At 33.4% G+C, this 26982-nt stretch overlaps 1 protein-coding gene across 1 annotated transcript in view; it reads left to right on the top strand.

Annotated features, from left to right (window-relative positions):
- The window catches only part of LOC133326671 (semaphorin-5A), a 101336-nt gene that overhangs the window by 16966 nt on the left and 57388 nt on the right, over positions 1-26982 (top strand). The window contains exon 2 of the mRNA XM_061535293.1: positions 21210-21367. Coding sequence (XP_061391277.1) covers positions 21210-21367 — 158 coding nt within the window. The remainder of the gene's footprint in view (positions 1-21209; positions 21368-26982) is intronic.

A 26982-nucleotide genomic window follows, 5' to 3' on the forward strand; every position in this document is an offset into this window, starting at 1 on the left:
AGTCATAACCCCAAACTCAATTCAACAATGATTTGCATAAAAAAACGTAATTCAGCAAAGTTTATATATGTAAAAAATCTATGCAGCAAAGGTTATCTATAGAAAAACACAACTCAACAACGTTCTGTTAAGAAATCCATTATTCTAGGAGGCTTTTCTATAGAAAAATGCAATTCAGCAAAGTTTATCTTTGAATCACAAAGAAATTAAGGAGTCATACACCTAACCTCAATTCAGCAATGAAAAATGTTCTTTGAATCTAAATGAAATTATAGAGTCATACCTCTAACCTCAATTCAGCAATGATTTGCATTAAGAAATAGTAATTCTGCAAAGTTATATATGTAAAATCTCCCTGATTTGTATTAAAAAAATATTATTCAGCAAAGTTTTTGTATAGAAAAACCTTATTTAGCAAAACGCCTATTCTAAGAGGGATTTCTTTAGAAAAACACAATTCAGCAAAGTTTACCTTTGAATCACAATGAACTTGAGGAGTCATACCCCTAACCTCAATTCAGCAATGAAAGTACTTCATTGAATTAAAATAAAATTAAAGAGTCAAAACCCTAACATTAATTCAGTAACGATTTGCATTAAAAAATCGTAATTCTGCTAAGTTTTTGCAAAGAAAAACTCTATTCAGCAAACGTTTTCTATAGAAAAACACAACTCAATAAGATTTCTAGGTATGAAATCAATATTCTAGGTGGCTTTTCTGTAAAAAATGCAATTCAGCAAAGTTTTTCTTTTCATAACAATGGAACTCAGCTAATTTTTGTATGAAAAACTCTATTCAGCAAAGTTTTCCCATAAAAAAATCGCTATTTAGCAAAGCTTTTCTGTAGGAAAATACAATTCAGCAACGTTTCTGTGGTGGAGCCTCATTTCTATGTGATTTTTCTGCAGAAAAATGCAATTCAGCAAAGTTTTTCTTTTCATTACCTATTCTAGTTGGCTTCTCCGTAGAAATTCAGAAAAATACAATTCAAAAAATATAACCTAACCTCAATTCAGCAATGAATTTTTTTCTTAGAATAATAATGAAAAGAAAGAATCATGCCCCTAACCTCAATTCACTAATGTTTTGCATTACAAATCTTAATTCTGCAAAGGTTTTGTACGAAAAAACTCTATTCAGCAAAGATTTTCTGTAGAAAAACGCAATTCCGCAAAAGTTTCTGTGCAAAAATCCCTATTTTAGGCGGTTTTTCTGTAGAAAAATACAATTCAGCAAAGTTTTTCTTTACATCCCACGAAATTCAGCTGAGTTTTTGTATGAGCAACTCTATTCAGCAAAGTTTTCTCATAAAAAATCGTCATTTAGCAAAGGAAAATACAATTCAGCAACGTTTCCGTGGCGGAGGCCTCTTATTCTATGTGATTTTTCTGTAGAAAATTAGAATTCAGCAAAGTTTTTCTTTTCATCGTCTATTCTAGCTGGCTTCTCTGTAGAAAAAAAAAACAATTCAGTAAAGTATTACTTTACATCAACATGAAATAGAGCTAAATTTTTGTATCGAAAACTCTATTCAGCAAAGTATTCCTATATAAAATCTCTATTTAGCCAAGTTTTTCTGCAGAAAAACACAATTCAGCAAGGCTTCTGTGTAGAAACCCCCTATTCTATGTGATTTTTCTATCGAAAAATGAAATTCAGCTAAGTTCTTCTTTCGATCCCCATGAAACTGAAGAGTCATTCCCCTTCCCCTTTTTATTTGATTTCTTTTAATCGATCTAAATGACTATCAAAATATTCAAAAAAAAATTTTTTTTTAAATCCGTAATCTTCAATGATTTATTTTTGTTATTATTGTAATAGAAAAATCCCTATTGTCCTCTAATATATTTAACAGGTGTCATATGATAATCCCTTAAATAGGGATTATACCAAAAAAATTTATGATCCATCTGCTTATTATGACCTTCTTTTAATGATAATTGATAGCGATCATCAATTGAAATCACTGAATAGCCACTGAACTTTAAGCTTTACAAATTCGGCTGTTATCTCCATAATCTGATCTTCACGAAAAGGGAAGAAGATCTTCAAATCATTTACAAATACTTCTCAATGAACAAAATGATGGTAGGCAGATATTTGTTGTAAATTGGTGGCCCAAATAAGGTAGACCTCTCTAGGCCAAGATTTTTTAGAAACTTTTCTCTTAAATCAATCAAAACGATCATGTTTGCTATCAAACGGGGAAAATAAAATTAAAAAACAACAACACAGCATGGTACACAAAAAACAGCCTACATAACGCCTCTGTAGATTTCGATGGATTTTTAATTAATTTATGAGGTTCAAACTCTCTTTTTGGAGTTAGTCTCTGATGTTGTTGTGTTTGCCCACGGACATGGGTTAGGTTAACAGCTTAAGGGTTTTGTTTTTTTCGTTTTATAACTATTTTTGGAAATCTTATCAGAGAGGTAAGGTGACCCAGTAAGTCACGATCGGCCATCGAGCAGCGAACGCATCATGCTTCAATCATCTGAACGACGAAAATCCGAAATAGCTAAGGTTGACTGACAATTTAAACAACATCTGCTGGCTGACTGACTGGATGATGATGATGATAAAGTAATTTCACTGATAGCCATAAAAACAAAGACATACAACATGCATGTATGTCTGTCCGTGTGGTTAGTTGGCGGGATGGTTGGTTCGTTGGCTAGTTTACAACCTTTAGGGCACCCACCTTTTAATAATGGATTTTAATGCTGTAATTAACATAGCCAAACACTTAATTTATCTTAGCGTGTGCGTCTAGCTGAAGATGGTATTTGGATGACATGGAATGGGATGGGATTGGTAAGATGATAGCATCAACAACAGTGTTGCCATGTGGAGGATAAAATAAAAGTTTTATAAGAAAAATTCAATTCATCTAAAATTTTCTAAAGAAAAACTTAATTCAGCTATGCCTTTACGAAGAAACACCAAATTTAGCAAAGATAATGCAGTGAAAACAACAATTCAGCAAGTGCTTTCTTAATGAAAAATAAATTCAGCAACATTAGGCATTGTTGGTTGGATGATCCCATCACAACAGTTTTGCCATTTGAGGTTATTTTATGAGATTTTTAAAGAAAAACTAAATTCGATTAAGATTTTCTAAAGAAAAAGCTAATTCAGCTAAGATTTTCTAAAGAAAAAGCTAATTCAGCTAAGATTTTCTAAAGAAAAACTTAATGCAGCTAAGATATTCTAAAGAAAAACTTAATTCAGCTAGGCTTTCACAAAGAAAACCTAAATTCAGCAAAGGTTTTATAGTGAAAACCCTAATTCAGCTAGGGTCTTCTCAAAGAAAAACTAATTTATATACATTTTTTAATGAAACACTGTATTCAGCAAAAAACTTCTGCACAAAAACTAAATTTAGCAAAGTTTTTTCTATAGAAGAACTCAATTCAGCGAAATTTTTATTATAAAAAATGAATTCAGCAACATTTTTCTATAAAAATAATAAAATTCAGCTATGCATTTCTATAGAAAAACCGAAATAAGTTTATTTTATGGGGGTTTTAAAGAAAAACTCAAGTCAGCTAAGATTTTCTAAAGAAAAGTTTAATTCAGCAATCCTTTTACAAAGAAAACCAAAATTCAGCGAAGGTACTACAGTGAAAACCCCAATTCAGCTAGTGTTTTCATAAAGAAAAAATAATTCAGCAACATTTGTTAATGAAAAACTTTATTCAGCAAAGAATTTCTGCAGAAATCTTCAGCAGCGTATTTCTATTAAAACCATTAAATCTGGAAAGATTTTCCATAGATATTTTAAATTCAATGAAGTTGTATATGGAAAACACAATTTAGCAAAGTTTTGCCATGTTAAAACACAATTCAGCAAAGTGTTTTTATGAAAGGCCGATTTAATAATGTTTTTCCATAGAAAAACTTAATTTAGAAAATGTTTTTCTGTAGAAAAACTCAATTCAGCGAAGTTCTTTCTATAAAAAAATAATTCAGCTAAGTTCATCAAAAAAAAAATAATAATAAATAAATAAATAAACTGAATTCACCTATGTGTTTCTATAGAAAACCCGAAATCAGTTTATTTTATGTGGGTTTTTAAAGAAAAACTCAATTCTGCTAAGATTTTCTAAAGAAAAACTTAATTCAGCTATGCATTTACAAAGAAAACCTAAATTCGGCGGATGTAATACAGTGAAAATCCCAATTCAGCTAGTGTTTTCATAAAGAAAAAATAATTCAGCAAAAATTGTTTAAAGAAAAACTTTATTCAGCAAAGAATTTCTGCAGAAAACTGTAATTCAGCAAAGTGTTTCTATGGAAACCATTAAATCTGGAAAGATTTTCCATAGATATTTTAAATTCAGTGAAGTTTTATTTGGAAAACTCAATTCAGCAATGGTTTTCTATGGTAAAACACAATTCAGCTAAGAATTTTTTAAGAAAGCCCAAATTCATTTATACTTTTCTACCCAAAAACTCAATTTAGCAAAGTCTTTTCTATAGAACAACTCAATTCAGCGAAGTTTTTTAATTAATTGGGCAAAGTCTTTCTATAAAACAAATAGCTGAGCTATGCGTTTCTATAGAATACCCGAAATCAGCTAGTTTTTCTATTGAAGAACTACTTTTTCCTAAAAAAATCTATTCAGCAAAGTTTTCTCATTAAAACTTCAATTCAGCAAAAGGTATCCAGCAGTAAATACAACTTTTCTATAGAAAACTCAATTCAGCAAAGTTTTTATATAATAAAACTTAATTCAGCAAAGAAAAACTAAATTCAGCAAAGTTTTTCAATAGAAAAACTTAATTCAGCAATGTTTTTCTGTAGAAAAAACGTCATTCAGCAAGTTTTTCAGTAGAAAAACTCTATTGAACAATTAATTTAGAAAAGTTTTTCTATAGAAAAACTTATTTCAGCAAGGTTAAGCTGAACTCAGGAAAGTTTTTCTATAGAAAAACCCAATTCAGCAAAGCTTTTCCATTGCAAATGCAATTCAGCAAAGTTGTTCTCTGCAAAAAATATATTTAGCAACGTTTTTAAATAATAAGACTCAATTCAGCAAAGTTTTTTCGTGGATAAACTGATTCCAGCAAAGTTTTTCTACAGAAAAACTCAATTCAGCAAAACTCTTCAATTGAAAATGCAATTCAGCAAAGTTGTTCTCTGGAAAAATATCTATTCAGCAAAGTTTTTCTATAGAAAAATTTAATTCAGAAAAGTTTTTCTATAGAAAAATTGAATTCAGCAAAGTTTTTCTATAGAAAAATTGAATTCAGCAAAGTTTTTCTATAGAAAAATTGAATTCAGCAGAGTTTTTTCTGTAGAAAAATTGAATTCAGCAGAGTTTTTCTGTAGAAAAACTCAATTCAGCAAATGTTTTATGTTGAAAAGCTCAATTCAGCAACGATTTCTTAAAGCATACAATATCCAGGCTTGATTAAAAATAATTAAACGGCAACTCTCCTCTTAACTGCCCATCAAAACTCCATCCGCATTTGCATCAGCTTCCATCAACATCTTCTTTGATGATCCATCCATTGCGATGAGATGTTTTTTAATGGAAAAGTGGGCGCTTGGCTTATCATATCATTTCAGCAGTTCGGTTTGACGTTTTATGAAAAAATGATAGCAGCACTCCGCTCCTAATGATATTTGAGCAGTGATAAGTCAAGCGTAAGCGAAGACATGCTCGCAAGCCCCCACCCCACCTTCCGAACAACTTTACCACGCAAAGCCATGTTTCCATTCCATGATCAGCCAACCTGGCCACATGCTGTTGTTGCTGAATGAAAAGTTGCTGTTGAAACCATTAGCAGTTCGATAATGATGGAGTTTTGCAGGCAGATGCACCACCTCCTCACCTGAATTGTATTTTCGGACTGTTTTTTTTGTGTGTAGGGGGGCAGAATGCCACACACATGGCTGGGGCCATAAAGCGGCTTGTCCAAAATATATCTGCTTAAGCATCGGGCGTTGTTTGCCGTTTTTGGTTTCTTACAACTGTCATAAACGTAATTTAAACGGTTTGGTAACTATTTTACGTTACTGCTGCTGTTGTTGTTGTTGCGGCTGTTTTACAACAATTGCCATGTCATGTGTTGTAGTTGTCAAAATGTAACATTCAGCGATGACAGCCAACAACTTTACCAAACGTTTTGAAGTTGAGAGGTATTATTTTTTATTTTTCATTTTTTAATCATTTATGTTGCCGAGCTATTGTCACTGGCTTTTGGCTGTGTTTATGGTTTGATGATGGGGTAATGTAATCAAAACCACAACAACAACACCACCACCTAGAGCAATAATAATTTACACACATAATTATTTAGACAAATAATCAGATTGCACAAATCCCAGTTATTTTTTTCCCGTTGTTAATGATTACATGACACCTCGCAGTAATTATAAAATGCGTGAAAACTATTTCATGGCACAGTGGGGTGAAAACATTTAATTGCACTTTGTTAATGGAAAATTTTCAGTTTTTCTATAAAAAACTATATTAGCTGAATTGAAGGTTCATTTGGAATTTTTTGTAGAGTTGTTTTTCTCTATAAAAACCTTGCTGAATTAAATATATCTTTAGAAACATGTTGCTGAATTGAGCTTTTCTTGCGAAAAACCTTCGCTGAATTGAGTTTTTCTTAAGAAAAACATTGCTGAATTGAGTATTTCTTTGGAGAATATTTGTGGAATTGATTTTTCTTTTGAAAAACACTGTTGTTATTTTTTAGATAAACTTCGTAGAATTGGGTTATCTTTTAGAACAACATTGTTAAATTGAGTTTTTGCTGAATTGGAATTTTCTACAAAAATCCATGGCTGAATAGGTTTTATATACATTATTTAGGGTTTTCTATTAAACATTTAGTTTGAATTTACATTTTATTAAAAACAACTTTGCTGAATTCGGCTTCTCTTAAGAAAAAACATTGCTGAATTGAATTTGTTTTTAAAAATATGTTGCTGAATTGAGTTTTTCTTTCCAAAAATTTTGCTATATTAAGTTTTTCCGTAAAAAACATCTGCTGAATTCTAATTGTTTATGAAAATGCATGGTTTAATATATTTTATATACATTATTTAGGGCTTTTCAATTAAACATTTAATTTGAATTGACATTTTCTTACGAACATATTTGCTGAATTTGACTTCGCTTTAGAAAATACATTGCTGAATTAAGTTTTACATATAGAAAACAGAACAGGTTTTACAAATTATATGGAACAACTTTTCTGAATTGAGCTTTTTTTCCAAAAACTTTGCTGAATTTAGTTTTTCTTTCGAAAACCATTGCTGAAATGTATTTTTTTTAATTCATGTCTGAATAGGTTTTATATATATTATTTAGGGGTTTTCCTTTATACTTATAGTTAAGTTTTGCATATAGAAAACAGAACAGGTTTTACAAATTATATGGAACAACTTTTCTGAATTGAGCTTTTTTCCAAAAACTTTGCTGAATTTAGCTTTTCTTTAGAAAAATCCTTGCTGAATTGGATTTTAATCATAGAAAACAGAAGAAGTTTGAGTAATTATATGGAAAACCATGCTGATTTGAGTTTTTCGTCTGAAAAACTTTGCTAAATTGAGTTTGTCAATCGATAAATTTTGCTGAATTGAAATTTTCTTCAAAAATCCATGGCAGAATAGATTTTATATACATTATTTAGGGTTTCGCTATTAAACATTTAGAACAACTTTGCTGAATTTAGATTTTCATCCGAAAAAACATTGCTGAATTGAGTTTATCTTTAAAAACATGTTGCTGAATTGATGTATTTTTAAAACCAGTAAGGAAAGTAGTAAAGTCAAACTGGGCCGACTATATATGTATCCTAACAGACGTCGTCGGAATACAAATTTCAATACGTTGTGTCAATCAATTTACATTAAATAGGACTAAAATATATATGGAAGCTATAACTAAATCTTAACCGATTTTCACGATATTTATAACACTTCACTCTTGACCTAATTCATTACCCTATGCCAAATTTCGTGCAAATCGATAGATATATAAAGAAATTGGTCCACCATTTACATAAAATCGGACGAAACTATATATGGGAGCATAATCTCAACCTGAACCGATTTTCACGAAACTTATAACACTTCATTCTTGACCTAATTCATTACCCTATGCAAAATTTCGTTCAAATCGAAAGTTATATAGGGACTTCGGCGCACTTACATACGGGGCACGGGGCATTTACATAAAATCGGACGAAACTATATATGGGAGCTATATCTAAATATGAACCGATTTGCACGAAACTCATCACACGTCATTCTACACTTAATTCAGTACGCTATACCAAAATTAGAGCAAATCAAAAGATTTGCAGGGACCTTGGTGGAACATTTACCTAAAATCGGGCGAAACTATATATAGGAGCTATATCTACATCTGAACCGATTTGCATGGAATTTAGCACACGTCATTCTACACTTAATTCAGTACGCTATACCAAAATTCGGCCAAATCTAATGATTTTCAGGGACTTTGGTACACCATTTACCTAAAATCGGACGAAAATGTATATGGGAGCTATATCTAAATCTGAACCGATTTTTCCCAATTTCAATAGGGTTCGTCCTTGGGTCAATTAAGTGACCTGTGCAAAATTTCACCTAATTCTGATCTGTACTTAACTTAACAATTTAACATGGACAGACAGACGGACGGACATGCATAAATCAACTTAGAAGTGATTCTATGCATATTCTCAAAAGGAACCATGTGTCTATCTCGTTTCCTTTTGATCGTTACAAACATATGCACAAGGACATAATACCCTGCATCACATTATGGAGAAGGGTATAAAAATGGAGAAAATGCGTTTTAAGTTTTTATAATTTATGCCGGTCTTGCAGGAAATGAGCGAGTTTATAGCAACTGACGCGTTTATGTGGAGCGTATGTCGATGCATTTACTATAACCAGTGACAATATAAAACAGAAGACAAATTTAATATACATTCTCCACCTCATGATGGAAGGTACAGGATATTATGTCTTGGTGCAATATGTCTACAACATTCAAAAGAAAGTATATGGACCGACGCTTACTTAGCATAATACACATGAACAACTTTCTCAGTAGATTTATGCATGGTAGCATTTATTTTCCGAACCCTACCTAAATTGGTCTAAGTCGGTTACATATATCTCACATATATATGTTTATCCGATTCCCCGATGGTGCTTCAAAGACTCACCATTTGTCCGACTCACACGAACAGCACACCGAATCGAGCTTAGAACGACGTATTTTGTGATTTTTTGAAATATATATTTTAGTGTCGATTTTCAGTGTATTGTCAAAGACACTAAGCAAGACCAATTGACAAGAAATTTGGCATAGCGAACTGTATTGAACCTGAAATGATGTGCGTCAATTTGTTGAGATAAATATTTATTCATTAGTATGCAAATTTACAAAACCTCTGGGCTCATTCGGTACTCTAAGTATAGACCGATCTTCATCTAGAGAAGCATGTTTATTCTTTCCCATGTATAATTTCATGATATTGGAATGTTATGGTTCAAAAACGTTGTTTTTGGGCCTCTAAATATTAAGCGATCATTACCAACAGCAATATGTATCTGCTTTGGACCCAGAACCGAATATACATTCAAAATTATTGCACACAGAAACATATACGTAATTCCCTCACACCCTGGTTGTGACATTTGTCCTGCTCTCATCCCCCTCTGAACTTAATCTATAAAATAAATAGCTGTGTAATTTAATATAACTATGCTACCCGAAAAAAAATAAAAACTAATTAATATTGAAATTTAATTCTAAAACTGATAATTTTCAATAATTTCCTAAACTATTAAAATACAAATTTTATTGAACATATATTTTTGAATTTTTTTTACTTTATTTTTTAACGATTTATGAGTTGGAGTTTAAATCGACCCTAGAGATTAAATGTTTTGATCATTAAATTCTTATTTTCAAAATGAAGTTGGAACAAAAAAAAAAACAACAACAACAAAACAACAAAAACTCTAATTAAGAAAAAAACAAAAAAGTGAAATATGTATAAAGCGAAACAGCAGTACCAGCTGAAATAATTGTTATCAGCATTCCGAAAAAAGAATCCCAGCTTTGAAAAATTGTTCAATATTTGGTTCTAGAATTCAATATTTATGTGGTGATTTTTTTCTTAAAGAACCCCCTTCTTTATTGATTCACATGGCATGAAATTACGTAATTATTATTTCTAATAATAACTAGTGAGCGGAGCAGTATAGTCGGACGGGGCCGACCATACGATACCCTACACAACTTCCACGGAACTCAAATTTTCTGCGGATGTTTATTCCGAGCCACGGCAATAAGTCGTGATATTTGCATCCTCGAAAATATGTCAGTGTTTTCAGTACAGCTATTGTCCAGATTCCCTTCACCGTGGGTTCGGGTTTCATTTGTGGTCTATAGATCGACTCGAAAATAACACACAAAATTAAGTTTTCGCCCCACTTCATTCCAAAATTATTATCTGATCATCACCGAAAATTATAGGCGTTGTCCTTGATCATAACTGTAACCTTATGGAACATTTCAGCGCTATAGTTCCGCTCTCTAGAATGATAATGGGTTACTAAATAATATACGAATACGGAGATACCTGTAAATATTTAGGTGTAACTCCCACATCCGAGCACATACAACAATATAATTGGTATTAATTTAAAGGTCAACCACTCCTCTTGGATATACTGTCAACTTCTCGGGTCTATGTCTTTCAGTGGTAAATATATACGCTATAGAATACAAATTTTGTCATTTTTCACACAAAAGTTAGGGTCCATTTGACCCGCTAAATATTGACCGATCTTTATCAAAACAGGCATGCAATTCTTTGTACCGATCCCCTTCTCCGATGTTTGGGCCATAATTGCGGCCTCTGGAGCGACCAGAAAAACCGACAAAAATAAAGCTTTTGGTCCATTTCATCCCCTAAATATTAACCGACCTTTTCCAAGAACAATAGGGGTCTTCATTGGCCAGAACCCATCCTACATGCAAAATTTCTTGAAGATTGGTCCATAACTGTGGCCTGTATCGTGTTTACAAATTATAATGGACAGACGGACGGACACACATGTCTAGATCGACTCAGCTAGTCGAGATATGACGATCGGTATACTTAAAGGTGGGTCTAGGACCAATATTTCGCGGCGTTACAAACTTTTGGGGCTGCACAAAGCTGACAACATAGTTGTGTAGGGTATAAAATATGATTATAAACTAATAAACAAACAAAACATAAGAAAAAAGAAAAAATATCGAAAAAATGGAAACCATGATTATCGTAAATAAAACTGAAGCTGCAACTAAAACAAAATGCACGATGAATTGAAATTCCATTCAAATGACCGCATCATCATCATCGCAGCTAAGCTTCGAATGTTTGTTTTCATTAACAATTAAAATGAATTAAATATATGTGTATGTATTTTTGAGGAACTATAAATTTTACTAAAATTATATGCAATTAAGTAAATAAATACGATGCTGCAACAATAATGAGTATGAGAGTTGGATGCATAACGAGGCTTCTAACCACAGCAAAATGAGGGAACATACAATTTTCAAGTTCTCTCAAGTCATGAAATGTAAATTTTCAAATCTAGAGTTCAATAGTTCAACATGATTTCAATAAAAAATATATTATGCATATTTCAAATATTTTTCTCAAATAGCCATAAAATCGAATAACATAAACGATTATTGATAATCGTTTTGAAATCACACAATGGGCTACTTAAAAAAAATATTCTACACTTGTCATTGATATTTGTTTTTTCGGCAACTATGACCAATTTTTATCAATGAATACGAAAATAAAATAAAACCCAATAAACATCAACATATTTATGAATGTGTTACCATTGTTTATTTGAGAGTGGTAGAAAAATTCCTTTGAAAATTGTCGAATTTTCCGATACTCCGTAGGGGTTTTTGTTTAATTTTCAACATTGTTTTTCTTTTGCAGCTCTTAACAGCCATTCATCCCAAGAACTATGAAGGCAGAGAAATTCAAATGAAAACGGAAGTCCCTCCATGTGTTTGCAACATCACCACCACCATCATAATCGTCACCGCCACAGCCACACAGCCCTCTCCCTAGCTCTTGTTTACATTTCACACATTTTTGAGAATCGGTTCTCTTATCGGACATTCGTGTGAAATTTTCACTTGAAATATAAGCCGAATGTAAACAGCCACAATATTTTCAAAAAAAATAACTTATCAAAGTTAACAAAAATTGTTTTTTTTCCAGAGAGATTTTGATAGAGGGACTGCGATATCCTAAATACCTTGTCAACACCATTTTAAGATAAAATATCCGAACATGTCAAATGTCAATCAAAATGGCCTAAGTGATAAAAAGAATCTGAGTACCTCTAACAAGGGCTCCTAAAGAGGTTATTTCAATGAGAGACCTTGGGAAAACGTAGACAGTCCAAATCGCTTATTACGACGATTCGAAATCGCCATATAAATGTCCCGCCCATTATTGGTATTTTGTTGGTCCTTGGTATACTTACCAACCAAAGTGACTGTAATTTAGCATCCTATACATTTTTTTCACAAAAAAAAAAAATAGTTATATGTTTTCACATAGCCGTACCACCTACTTAAGGGGACCCCCCCCCCCCCATTCTCGGGGTCAAAATTTTTGTTGACTTAATTCCAATCTACACTAATTCAAGAATGTCCCTGCAAAATTTCAAGTAAAAATCTCAAACAAAAATTTTTTGTAAATTATTTTTCTTCTTTTTTAAATCTTCAAATATATATGTGCGAAGTTACAAACCTTAACAAGCATTGGTATTCATTTACCAGCCCATTTAAAATCTTAAAAATAAAAAATCGAGAATGGGGGGGGGTTCCCTTAAAAGAAAAAGATCCTAACCGATTTTTTTCAAAATGCTATTTTTATGCCCTTCACCACACTGTGGTACAGAGTGCATATGCAAAAGGTAACGAGATAGACACATGGTTCCTTTTGAGAATATGCATAGAATCACTTTTTAATCACTGTCTGTCTGTCCATGTTAAATTGTAAACAAAGTACAGGTCGCATTTTTGATTCGATTTGGATGAAATGTGGGCTCAATTATTTGGCCCAAGGACGAACCCTATTGAAATTTGGAAAAATCGGTTCAGATTTAGATATATCTCCCATATATATTTCCGTCCGATTTTACGTAAATGGTGTACCAAAGTCCCTAAATATCTTTCGATTTGCACGAAATTTGACACAGCGTTCGGAATTAAGTCTAGAGTGATGTGTACATAGTTTCACGAAAATCGGATCAGATTTAGATATAGCTCCCATATATAGTTTCGTTCGATTTTATGTGAATGGTGCATCAAAGTCCATATATATCTTCCGATTTGCACAAAATTTGGCATAGCGTAATGAATTAAGTGCAGAATGGTTTGTGTTAAGTTTCGTAAAAATCGGTTCGGATTTAGATATAGCTCCCATATATATTTTCGTCTGATTTTATATATCTTTCGATTTGCACGAAATTTGGCATGGCGAACTGAATTAAGTCTTGAAAGATTTGTGTTAGGATTCGTGAAAATCGGATCAGATTTAGATATAGCTCCTATATATATTTTCGCCCAATTTTTGTAAATGGTGTACAAAAGCCCCTATATATATTTCGATTTCAACAAAACTTGGCATGGCGAACTGAACTAAGTCTAGAATGTTGTGTGTCAAGTTTCGAGAAAATAGGTTCAGATTAAGATATAGCTCCTATATATATTTTCTTCCGATTTAAGGTAAATGGGGCACCAAAGTCCCTATATATCTTTCGATTTGCACGAAATTAGCTCTAACGTACTGAATTGAGTGTAGAATGATGTGTGTTAAGTTTCGAGAATATCGGTTCAGTTTTAGATATATGCCCCACATATATATTTCCGTCCGACTTTCGGTAAATGGTCAAAAAAACTCCTAATGTTTGTCCGATTGACACGAAATTTTGCACAACGTACCATATATATATTGAAGCGCGACGTACTGAAAAGCGTGTATCAAGTTTGCTATAAAGCGATTTCCATAAATTTGTCCCATTGTACGCAAACGGCTCTCAATCTGCCCGATTGAAATTAGCATAGGTTGCAGAAAGGCATAAGTATGTTCCTTCGAGGGAACACTGACATGAAATTGTTAGGATACATATCGCTCATTTGCTGCAAGACAGGGAGAACTAAAAAACGCGATTTTCGAGTTAATGATGCACGATTGTTCGCTATAATAAAATGTATATTAATATCTCTTGTGAAAAATGTATATTAATATCTCTTACACACTCGGATTGAGACACTGTAAATTGAAAATTTAAAACGCATTTTCTGCAAAATCGTTATTTTTATAATTATGCCTGTATTGCAGCAAATAAGCGATATGTATAATATACCCAATGTGGTGAAGGGTATCATATAGACCGCCCAGTCCGACTTTACTACTTTCCTTACTGGTATTACTTGTTAATGTTCAGATGTCAACATTTTGAGGAAAGACTAATTACACTGTAATGGAAAAGTTGTATCCGATTTGATTTTTACAAGAACTACTGTAAATACGAATATGGGATCTATTGGAGCAATCCATCTAGTACAACCCAAAACTCGCTCCCCACCCAAAAAAAAATGTAATTCCTGCCCCTTATTACCTTATGTAGGCCTACTTATCGGAAACCTACCTGAAAAACCTATACCTATGTCCGACCAATACATCATTAATACACACATGCTAATTCGATGTCTATATCCCGAAATTTTGAACATTTTATCAGATTGACGTGTATAAAGTTTTGTCGATTTCGGTTCAGATTTTGTTTAATACACAACCGAAATCATTTTAGAGGAGATGTGTAGTCCATTTTAATTTAAGGTAGTCCATATACCCCCCAATACTCGATATTTTGAAGACTTTTTAGCACGTTTTCAAAAGAATTGATTCCAATTTAATATCTTGGAATCTCCTTGAGCAGATAATCATAGAAAAAATCAATATTGACCCATGTTTCCGGGTAGGCCCCACATAAATGTACCCCACATTTTTCGGTATTTTTAGGATTTCAGACTTATTTTTCAACTGTCACCGGTAATTGTAATCCTTACCCAACCCGACTGTCAGTAGTATTTCATTTTCTCCTGGAAGCCGTGATCTATCTTAGATATTTTTTAATGTCTACATCATGGAGTATGTTCGGAATGACAGAACTCAAATATTTACCCAAGTCTAACCAACAAATCATATAGATTTATTTTTAGTAGCGCCATTTATGACCCGTTCTGTTTTATGACAAATACTGTTTATGATGTCTTATATTTACAATAGAGACATATCAAAGCCTTAGCTCACGTTTCAAATGCAAACAATTTTACACATGCGACAGCATTAAGCCTGGATATATTATCCATATTTGATAGCTTAAAGAGAATCTATTATCAAACCCCTGCTTAGGAACACCTTGGTGGTCAGTTTCTAAACTACAGTTACGTGACTTCGTACGATTATAAATCAAAGGCCAGTTATCTAACCGTAAAAATACGATCAAATTACTAACGAATAAAATTCAAAAAAAAAAAAGGAAAAAATTGATTTTCTTGGCGATTTTTATTACAACTTCGATTGGATTTGACACCTCGTGGACGTTGGACGCCAGTGGACGGACTCGTGTGGCACTTTGTTTTGTGATTGATCACCCAATAAATCCAAAAACTGAAGTGCTAAAACAATTTTCAAAACCTGTCATAATCCGACTAAGTAATTTAACACCTCGGTGTATTCCTCTCCCCACCTCTCTCTCTGTCACACTTTCTTCAGAACTTATGGTCAGTTTTGATATGGTGTAAAGTGGTCATAAAAGAAGAATGTTTTCCTTTTTTTTGTGGAATATAAAAATCTGACAATGGGCCCGCCTAAGAAAGAAAATTGAATTCAAATTTCCATCGATTTGAAAAGAAAATACAACAAGAGTAATAATTGCCCCTCAAATACCATGATTTATAACACTTCGAGTCATAAATGAATGAATTAAATTTTGAAATAAAAGAAACAACAAATGCAAATACCAATACCCATAAACACCCGGAGACAAGTTGTGGAGGACCCACCAGAAGTTCTGGCATTGAGAACACCCTGACACTGACTTAAATGTTCGATCAATTGGTTTGGAACGAAATAAAAAAAAAACAATATTTAGCGGATCAGTCATAAATTTCTCAAAAAGAAAAACAACAAATACAAACGACATTTACACACACACACAGAGACACACATGAAAACAAATACCCCTACATTTACACTCATCGATAATAAAGGAAATTGTCATCTTTGGTGGGGACATGTCAGCAATAAACCATAAATTAAAAAAATCGAATTGAATTGAAATGAAAACAAATAAAAAACCCAGCCTAGAAAGATGAAGAAGAAGACAAAGTGGCATACAACAGCGGTAGACACATTAAAAATGTAAAGCCACTGTTTTATGGTCTTAAGATATTGTCGTTTTGAAAACTCGGTGTGTGAGGGAGAGAAAGACAAAAGGCTGATAGGCTGATTGAAGATCGAACAACAGCGGCCAAACAAACCGGCAGGGTTGGCTACCTGAGTTGGACTCAATCACCAGCAGCAGCAGTCGTATAAAGGTGTAGCCCTTAAAGACGCTTCTGACTTTATCATCATTGTTTGTTGTTGCTGTTGTTGTTCTTTTTGTTGTTGTCCTCTTGTACATTATCCCATATTGTGTCACACTAAATTGTCAATAAATATTTGTTTGATGTACGGTTGGAAGGAAAGGTACAGTGGTCGGCAAGATTTCATTTGAGAAATTGGCAAGATTTCATTATTTGTAAGGAAATTTTATAAGGCTTGGATTTTTAAAGAAATATTTTAAGGACCTTTTATAAGGAGCCGATTTTGGAAGAAATATTTTTAAAGATCTTTTATAAGGCGTGGATTTTTAAAGAAATATTTTGTAAGGACCTTTTATAAGGCGTGGATTTTTAAAGAAATATTTTGTAAGGACCTTTTATAAGGCGTGGATTTTTAAAGAAATATTTTGTAAGGACCTTTTATAAGGCGTGGATTTTTAAAGAAATATTTTGTAAGGACCTTTTATAAGGCGTGGATTTTTAAAGAAATATTTTGTAAGGACCTTTTATAAGGCGTGGATTTTTAAAGAAATATTTTAAGGACCTTTTATAAGGCGCGGATTTTGGAAGAAATATTTTTAAAGATCTTTTATAAGGCGTGGATTTTTAAAGAAATATTTTGTAAGGACCTTTTATAAGGCGTGGATTTTTAAAGAAATATTTTGTAAGGACCTTTTATAAGGCGTGGATTTTTAAAGAAATATTTTGTAAGGACCTATCAAAAGCCTATCACAAAATTTAAGTGTTCTTTGAACCCGGTATTAAAAAAAAATATTGAAGGTCCTTAGAAACGGATTTAAACGTCGAACAGACATCGAATTTTTGAAGGACCATTAACATGAAACTGAATCCATAAACATGTCATTCTGCCACCTATACTAAATTTTTCATTTGGTCAGATATAGGGTTGCTTCTTATGTTGTAGTAACTTCAGTACGTAGTGCAATATTTTGTGCCGGTTGGACCCACCTTGTTGAAGCATTTATATCCCACCTCTAGGTTATACTAACATCAGTACATTGTGCAAAATTTGGGGTAAAATCGGACGAAAATATATATGTAGAAGCTATATCAAAATCTGAACCGATTTCAATGAGACATGCCAGAGATTAACTACAGTTCATTGTACAAAATTGTGTGGCAAACGGACACACAATTTACATAATATCGGAAGAAAATATATATGGGAACTATATCTAAATCTGAACCGATTTTCACGAAACTTAACACACATCATTCTATACCTTATTTATTACGCTGTGCCAAATTTCGTGCAAATCGAAAGATATATAGGGACTTTGGTACTCAATTTACCTTAAATCGGACGAAGATGTATATATGGGAACTATATCTAAATCTGAACCGATTTTCACGAAACTTAACACACATCATTCTAGACCTTATTCATTACGCTGTACCAAATTTCGTGGAAATCGAAAGATATATAGGGTCTTTGATACACCAATTACATTAAATCGGACGAAGATGTATATATGGGAGCTATATCTAAATCGGAACCGATTTTCACGAAATTTAACACACATCATTCTAGTCCTTATTCATTACGCTGTGCCTAATTTCTTGCAAATCGAAATATATATACATAAAATATATATACATTAAATCGGACGAAAATATATATGGGAACTATATCTAAATCTGGACCGATTTTCAAGAAACTTAACACACATTATTGTAGATCTAATTCAGTACGCTGTACCAAATTTCGTGGAAATCGAAAGATATATAAGGAGGGTGAAGGGTATAAAAAATTTACCAGCACTAATTTACGTCGTAGAAGAAACGTTTGGCATTTGATGCATCATATAGATGAAATCGGAAAATATATATGGGACTTATATATACATATATATAAACTGAGCAGAATTTTAATAGGGTACGCCGTGGAGAGAAACCTAAAACCTACAAAAATACCGAAAATAAAGGAGACCTTAATATGGAGCTATATCGAAATATCTATCAAAAAAATCCGAAATGCCAAATTGGAGACACCTGAGGGCGAAAATCCGCCTAATAATTTGTAAAAAAAATTGTAAAATACCTAACATGCATCGGATACCTTTATATGGGAGCTACATTAAAACTTGCACCTTCATAGAAAATTTAATGGAAAATAGTTTCTGAAGCCTTTCAACGGAAGAAGACTACCTGCAGCTCTTCCACAGGAAGAGGAATACCTATCTATCCTATAGAATAAAAAATACCTCCAACTTCCAGAATCATTCCAGAATCTTCGTGGGTAAATCAGATCTTAAGGGATATTTTGTCAATATAAGTTCATGTTTCTACATAGCCCTCATACGAGGTCTAATGTTCGGTATGTTCAAGGCCTTGGTTGTCTGTAGTTTGGTATTCGGGTTTCTTCTGGCAACAATTTAGTCATGGTATAGCCTCCATATAAAAATTCCGATCGGTTTATATTAAATATTCACCTCTTGATAGAGGTTATAAAAAGTTGGTCCGGTCAAACTCAAAATCCATTTGTCAGTATAACTATGCCGACCACTGTATTAGTTTCTGTATTTGTTGTCATTTGTGTGTATTTAAGTGTTTTTTGTTTTTGGTAATTTTTTGTTTCTCATTTCAGACCCCAAAACAGATAATTAATAGTACCAAGAATCAGCATCTTCACTTCTTCAACAATCGTCATTCAATATTTATCTGTAATTCCCTTTGTGTTTTTTCAGTTTTGTTGTTGTAAAAATTTCCTTTCAAAAGAAAGCCAGCAGAAAATGGAAAACAAAAATAAAAGGAACACCAGCTGTGTCCCTGAATATGAAATGACCCACACGCACGCACACATACACACACGAACGATCCGTCGAACATCCCACACACTTCAAAATTTACAACCATTGAGGTTGATGGGTAACTGGACCAGTGGTTTTTCTTCTTCATCTTGTTGTCATGTAAACCACGTGCCAGCTACCCTGATTTTCAATTGTTGTCGTTATCCTCTTCCATTCATTGTTGGGATAATGTGTTGCATATCACACACAAAGACGTAGAGTCCTTGTTGTGTTTTTTTTTTTTTTTTTTTTTTGTATTTCTTGTAAAAGTACTTTCGAATGTGATTTGTGTGATTGTTCGTAGAAGTAGAAGGCGTTTCGTAAATAATTTGCTCATATTTCACACCTCGGCAGGATGGGCTAGCTGCAACATTAGGGATTCTGTGTGGGCAATAGAAAAAATTGGAAAAAACACAATTTGATTTACTTGAGTATCGTACGAAGTTTAGAAGATGAGTTAATGAAAAATTAAGAAGACTAATAAAAATTATAGTTCAGGATGTAATGATTAATAAACGTTTTTTTTTCAATAAAAAATTAATATTTTCTATAATTTTTTATATCCTCGAAGTCGAAGATAAACGGACATTTAATTGATTTCAAGAGGTTTAATCAATTAAATGTCCGTCTATCTTAATGTTCGCTATGAGTCTATGCTTTGACATAGCTTTAGTATATAGTTCTCGCAATGTCCACTTAAAAATGGACGGTATAAAAAGTCGCCTTGAATAGAGGCTCCAGAATATTCTTTAAAAATCCACGCCTTGAATAGAGGCTCCAGAATATCCAGAATATTCTTTAAAAATCCACGCCTTGAATAGAGGCTCTTTAAAATCCAGGCCTTAAAAATCCACGCCTTGAATAGAGGCTCCAGAATATTCTTTAAAAATCCACGCCTTGAATAGAGGCTCCAGAATATTCTTTAAAAATCCACGCCTTGAGGCTCCAGAATATACTTTAAAAATCCACGCCTTGAATAGAGGCTCCAGAATATTCTTTAAAAATCCACGCCTTGAATAGAGGCTCCAGAATATTCTTTAAAAATCCACGCCTTGAATAGAGGCTCCAGAATATTCTTTAAAAATCCACGCCTTGAATAGAGGCTCCAGAATATTCTTTAAAAATCCACGCCTTGAATAGAGGCTCCAGAATATTCTTTAAAAATCCACGCCTTGAATAGAGGTTCCAGAATATTCTTTAAAAATCCACGCCTTGAATAGAGGCTCCAGAATATTCTTTAAAAATCCACGCCTTGAATAGAGGCTCCAGAATATTCTTTCAAAAATCCACCGATTTTGAATAGAGGCTCCAGAAGGCTCTTTTATTCTTTAAAAATCCACGCCTTGAATATAGGCTCCAGGCCATAGTCAACCTCTAGGTGTAAAAATAGCCCACGCCTTGAATAGAGGAATATATTTCTCCAGGGCCTTAAAGACAATCCTTCGGAGATTGTTATCCGCTCCGTAATTTCAGTTACCCAAAATAACAAGACGATAGATAACCCATGTGTGTATTTATGAGGGCAGGGCAGGGTTAGGCAACAGAATACAAATGTGATGCAGGCCCAAAAAAGTGTCACGAGCATACCCCGACCATAAAAGAGAAGAACCTTTAATTTGTTCCTATCACTTACGGGGCAACTGGTACAGACAACTGGCACACATGTTTTTTTTCTCTCAGTTGTTGTTGATGTCGTTGTTTTTGTTGTAGCTGTTCTTAGCCTGGATAAATGATCACTTGAACGTCCAGTTCAGTGTAGTCGTCAATGAGTTGGTTGTCATACCCAATCCCATACCAATTATTATTTTATTCCTGCTGTGTTTGTTTTGGGATTCAGTGTGCGGAGTGGTGTGTTGTATTGCTTGTGAGTGAGTGATTTTGAGTGTGTGTGCGTCTGTGTGTGTGTCTTATGAAGTACTTTTGGGACTATGTGGGCTGATAAAACCTGCAGATATGCCTCTGTCCATGCTGGTGATAGATGATTGAGATCATTGAGAATTCTGAAAAATAGAAATTGACGTTTTTTTGTTTTCACTTCGTTAATATTTTTTTTGATTAGTATTCTCTCGTTCTCCCTCTATCTTTGTGTATCTTTGTGTGTGTTTTGAAAAGGAAGGTTAACTCAAGGCCACAATGGATAGTTTGGTCTTATCCAGCCACGATAAGAACAGCATAAACAAACATTATTGCTATGATAGGATGAGGAGAAGGATCGTCCAGCCATCAGAACTTCACTTTCAATTCGTGGTAAATATGTTGGCTGTACAAAACAAAAAAAGAAGTCACTTCGTGGTGCATCGATTTGTTGTCGTTGATAAATTACAGCTTAATTGAGATCTCATGAAAAATATTTCAATTAAAAATTTAGAAGTAAATGGGAAAATGTTACAAAATAATTGGGGTTCTTTAAAAAATTGATAAATAAATAAAAAAATTGTCACCACCAGAAAAATGATTGGAAATTTGAAATAATAGTTTTTCTAATTGTCAAGGGAAATTTCGAAAAAAATATTTTATTTTTAAATTTATGTTCTATTTTAACCCCGCAAGCTTGATTTATTGTCTTCACAATCATTAGCTCCAGATGGAGCATAGGGTGTTTTATTTATTTATTATTTAGGCATGTGGTGTATTTCGGAAGTAAGTCGGTCAAGAGTAAAAAATTACACTCACCATTTGGGTGGAATTCAAAATTCCTTAATTCGGTTGGGACCTTCATATGAGGACAAATATCTGCCAGTAAGTTTTCTGTACTCTGAGAAAATTCAATACCAAATTACACACACTCAAATTGGAAAACTTGGCTTGAAAATTCAACATACTGAAAATTAAGCGGAACCATTATATGGGGACTATATAATAACATGAAATTATATTGACAAATTTCCGAGAAAAACGATTTTATTCACAAGAAGTCTAAAATATTCTTCCACGTCTTGGAGGTTGGCAAGAGGTTAAAACAAATATATTTTAAATCCACGTCCTGCAGGGTTTCTAGGGACTTCAAAAATTCTATAAACATATTCTCCTTAGATTTTGAAGTCTGGGATGTTGGTTAGGGCTTCCAAAACTCTTGAAGAATGTACGAAAAGAAGATTGACTAATGACTGAAAAATATCCATTAAAAATCTACATAATGTAGGACGGGGCTCCAAAAATATTCTCTACAAGAGCCCATCTTGAAGTTGAGTAGAGGTTCAAAAAAATTTTAAATCTACTTCTTGGCTAGAGGCCCAAAAATTTCTTTGAAAATGTACGGCTCCAAAAATTGTTTCACAAATACCTTCCTGGAGTATGGCTATATATTCCAAGAATATTGTAAAGAAGCGGATTTTGAGGTTGGCTTTGACTCCAAAAATAATAATCTATAAATAATTACGCCTTGAGAACTTCCAAAAGAATATTCTACAAATGACCAAACCTTGAGAATTTCCAAAAAAAAAATGTTCTTAAAAAATCCACAAAATCAGGACTTGCTTTTCTGAAAACTATTCAGACCTTGAAATAACCTTCCAAAAATATTTTACAAAAATCCAAGCATTGGGACGGCCTAAAAAAAAATATTCCTGACCAGTAAGGAAAGTAGTAAAGTCCGAGTGGGCCGACTATATGATACCCTTCACAACTTTGGGTATATTCTACATATATATCCTAAAAGACGTCGCGTCTTTTTTATACATCTATATCTGAACTGATTTCAGGGAAACATTCTACACTTAATTCAGTACGCTATGCCAAATTTCGTGCAAATCGAAATATATATAGGAACTTCGGTACACACTTTTCCTTAAATTGGACGAAAATATATATGGGGGGAGCTATATCTAAATCTGAACCGATTTTCACGAAACTTAGCACACATCATTCTAGACCTTATTCATTACGCTGTGCCACATTTCATGCAAATCGAATGATATATAGGGACTTTAGTGGACTATTTACTTAAAATCGGGCAAATCTATATATGGGAGCTATTTCTAAATCTGAACCGATTTTCACGAAACATAGCACACATATTTCTGCACCTAATTCGGTACTCTCTGCCAAATTTCATGCAAATCGAATGATATCAAAATACTTTGGTGAAAACCATTTACATTGAAAAATATGAACGAAAATATATATGTGAAATATATATAAATCTGAACCGATTTTCACGAAACTTGGCACACATCATTCTGGACCTAATTTTTGATAGCCAAATTTCGTGCAAATAGTAATTTTTAGATGGACTTTGGTGCCCCATTTACCATAAATCGTGTCGAAAATATATATGGGAGCTATATCTAAATCTGAACCAATATTTTTCCAATTTTTGATACGGATATGTGTTATTCAATGCGAACCCAATACACAGAATTATAGCCATTTCTGTGGAAGAAATCGAAAATCATAAATGCGACACGTATTTTGTTTACAATTTAACATCTACAGACGTGGGCCTATATATACCATTTGCAATACATGCAAAATCCTAGAAAGTGATTCTATGCATGTGCAAAATTTCACTGCATGTGTCTATTTCGTTTCCTTTTGACTGTTACAAACATATGCACAAAGACATAATACCATGTAACACAGTGTGGTGAAAGCTATAAATACACTCAACCTTATGTTGGAGGGTATAAATACACACCTGGAAAAGGCTTCCTAACAAGGTTTTTTTTAAATCCAAGACTTAAAAATATTTTTAAACTCGCCAACTTTAGAAGGCCTTCGAACGGCTTCTAAAAATATTATTTCAAAAACTACAGCTTTAGGAGGCGTTCGAACGGATCCAATATGTATTTCTTTAAAAATCCACGCCTTAATTAGAGAATCCAAACAAATTTTTCTTTAAAAATCCACGCCCTCAGAAACTCCTGAAACATATTCTTTAAAAATGCAGACTTTGGAGAGGCCTTCAGGAGATCTTCCAAAAATGTTCAAAAATATATTCTTTAAAAATCCACGCCTTGGATAGAGATCCTTGAGAAGAGAGTATTCTTTAAAAATACGCCTTTAGAGACTCCAAAAAGAGTATTCTTTAAAAAAAAGTATTCTTTAAAAATCCACGCCTTGGATAAATAGTATTCTTTCCAAAAAGTATTCTTTAAAAATTCACGCCTTGGATAGAGACTCCAAAAAGTATTCTTTAAAAATCCACGCCTTGGATAGAGGCTCCAAAAAGTATTCTTTAAAAATCCACGCCTTGGATAGAGACTCCAAAAAGTATTCTTTAAAAATCCACGCCTTGGATAGAGTCTCCAAAAAGTATTCTTTAAAAATCCACGCCTTGGATAGAGACTCCAAAAAGTATTCTTTAAAAATCCACGCCTTGGATAGAGACTCCAAAAAGTATTCTTTAAAAATCCACGCCTTGGATAGAGACTCCAAAAAGTATTCTTTAAAAATCCACGCCTTGGATAGAGACTCCAAAAAGTATTCTTTAAAAATCCACGCCTTGGATAGAGACTCCAAAAAGTATTCTTTAAAAATCCACGCCTTGGCTCCAAAAAGTATTCTTTAAAAATCCACGCCTTGGATAGAGCTCCAAAAAGTATTCCAAAAAGTATTCTTTAAAAATCCACGCCTGGATGCTCCAAAAAGTATTCTTTAAAAATCCACGCCTTGGATAGAGACTCCAAAAAGTATTCTTTAAAAATCCACGCCTTGGATAGAGACTCCAAAAAGTATTCTTTAAAAATCCACGCCTTGGATAGAGACTCCAAAAAGTATTCTTTAAAAATCCACGCCTTGGATAGAGACTCCAAAAAGTATTCTTTAAAAATCCACGCCTTGGATAGAGACTCCAAAAAGTATTCTTTAAAAATCCACGCCTTGGATAGAGGCTCCAAAGAGTATTCTTTAAAAATCCACGCCTTGGATAGAGACTCCAAAAAGTATTCTTTAAAAATCCACGCCTTGGATAGAGACTCCAAAAAGTATTCTTTAAAAATCCACGCCTTGGATAGAGACTCCAAAAAGTATTCTTTAAAAATCCACGCCTTGGATAGAGGCTCCAAAAAGTATTCTTTAAAAATCCACGCCTTGGATAGAGACTCCAAAAAGTATTCTTTAAAAATCCACGCCTTGGATAGAGACTCCAAAAAGTATTCTTTAAAAATCCACGCCTTGGATAGAGACTCCAAAAAGTATTCTTTAAAAATCCACGCCTTGGATAGAGACTCCAAAAAGTATTCTTTAAAAAATCCACGCCTTGGATAGAGACTCCAAAAAGTATTCTTTAAAAATCCACGCCTTGGATAGAGGCTCCAAAAAGTATTCTTTAAAAATCCACGCCTTGGATAGAGGCTCCAAAAAGTATTCTTTAAAAATCCACGCCTTGGATAGAGGCTCCAAAGAGTATTCTTTAAAAATCCACGCCTTGGATAGAGACTCCAAAAAGTATTCTTTAAAAATCCACGCCTTGGATAGAGGCTCCAAAAAGTATTCTTTAAAAATCCACGCCTTGGATAGAGACTCCAAAAAGTATTCTTTAAAAATCCACGCCTTGGATAGAGACTCCAAAAAGTATTCTTTAAAAATCCACGCCTTGGATAGAGACTCCAAAAAGTATTCTTTAAAAATCCACGCCTTGGATAGAGACTCCAAAAAGTATTCTTTAAAAATCCACGCCTTGGATAGAGACTCCAAAAAGTATTCTTTAAAAATCCACGCCTTGGATAGAGACTCCAAAAAGTATTCTTTAAAAATCCACGCCTTGGATAGAGACTCCAAAAAGTATTCTTTAAAAATCCACGCCTTGGATAGAGGCTCCAAAAAGTATTCTTTAAAAATCCACGCCTTGGATAGAGACTCCAAAAAGTATTCTTTAAAAATCCACGCCTTGGATAGAGACTCCAAAAAGTATTCTTTAAAAATCAACGCCTAGGATAGAGACTCCAAAAAGTATTCTTTAAATATCCACGCCTTGGATAGAGACTCCAAAAAGTATTCTTTAAAAATCCACGCCTTGGATAGAGGCTCCAAAAAGTATTCTTTAAAAATCCACGCCTTGAAATGACCTATTTTTAAAACCTTTAAAAAAATTCAAATACGTTGAGGAGATTCAACCTTCTATCTACAGAAGACATAGCCATAGGTCTTCAATCTCTAGAAAGACTTATGTATGTAGCATGTATCTGTCACTTCTGTTTGAACTCTCACACACACCCATCAAACTGACAAATGCACACATCTTGTCCTTTGTCCCTCTTCATGGTGTTTGTTTTGGGTAGTATTTTTGTTCGAATGTTGTTGCGATCGGCTTTTAGCTTCTTTCTCCTCACCCCATCTACATATTATTTATTTGTTTGTCATATATCAAATGTACATGTGTATGTTCTGCATCATATATCACATATCCTCCACATTTGTCTTTGTGTTGCATTCTCTGTTGCATTGCCGTGTATTCGGTACTCGTATTTACATTTCTGCTGCTTGTTTTACTCCCTCGTCAAAATGTTTTATTCCTCATCGGCCAAAGGCCACAAACCGCTGG

The sequence above is a fragment of the Musca vetustissima genome, unplaced genomic scaffold, assembly GCF_032173495.1.
Source record: "Musca vetustissima isolate MV318-11 ecotype Yass unplaced genomic scaffold, APGP_CSIRO_Mvet_v1 utg4525, whole genome shotgun sequence".
NCBI lineage: Eukaryota > Metazoa > Arthropoda > Insecta > Diptera > Muscidae > Musca > Musca vetustissima.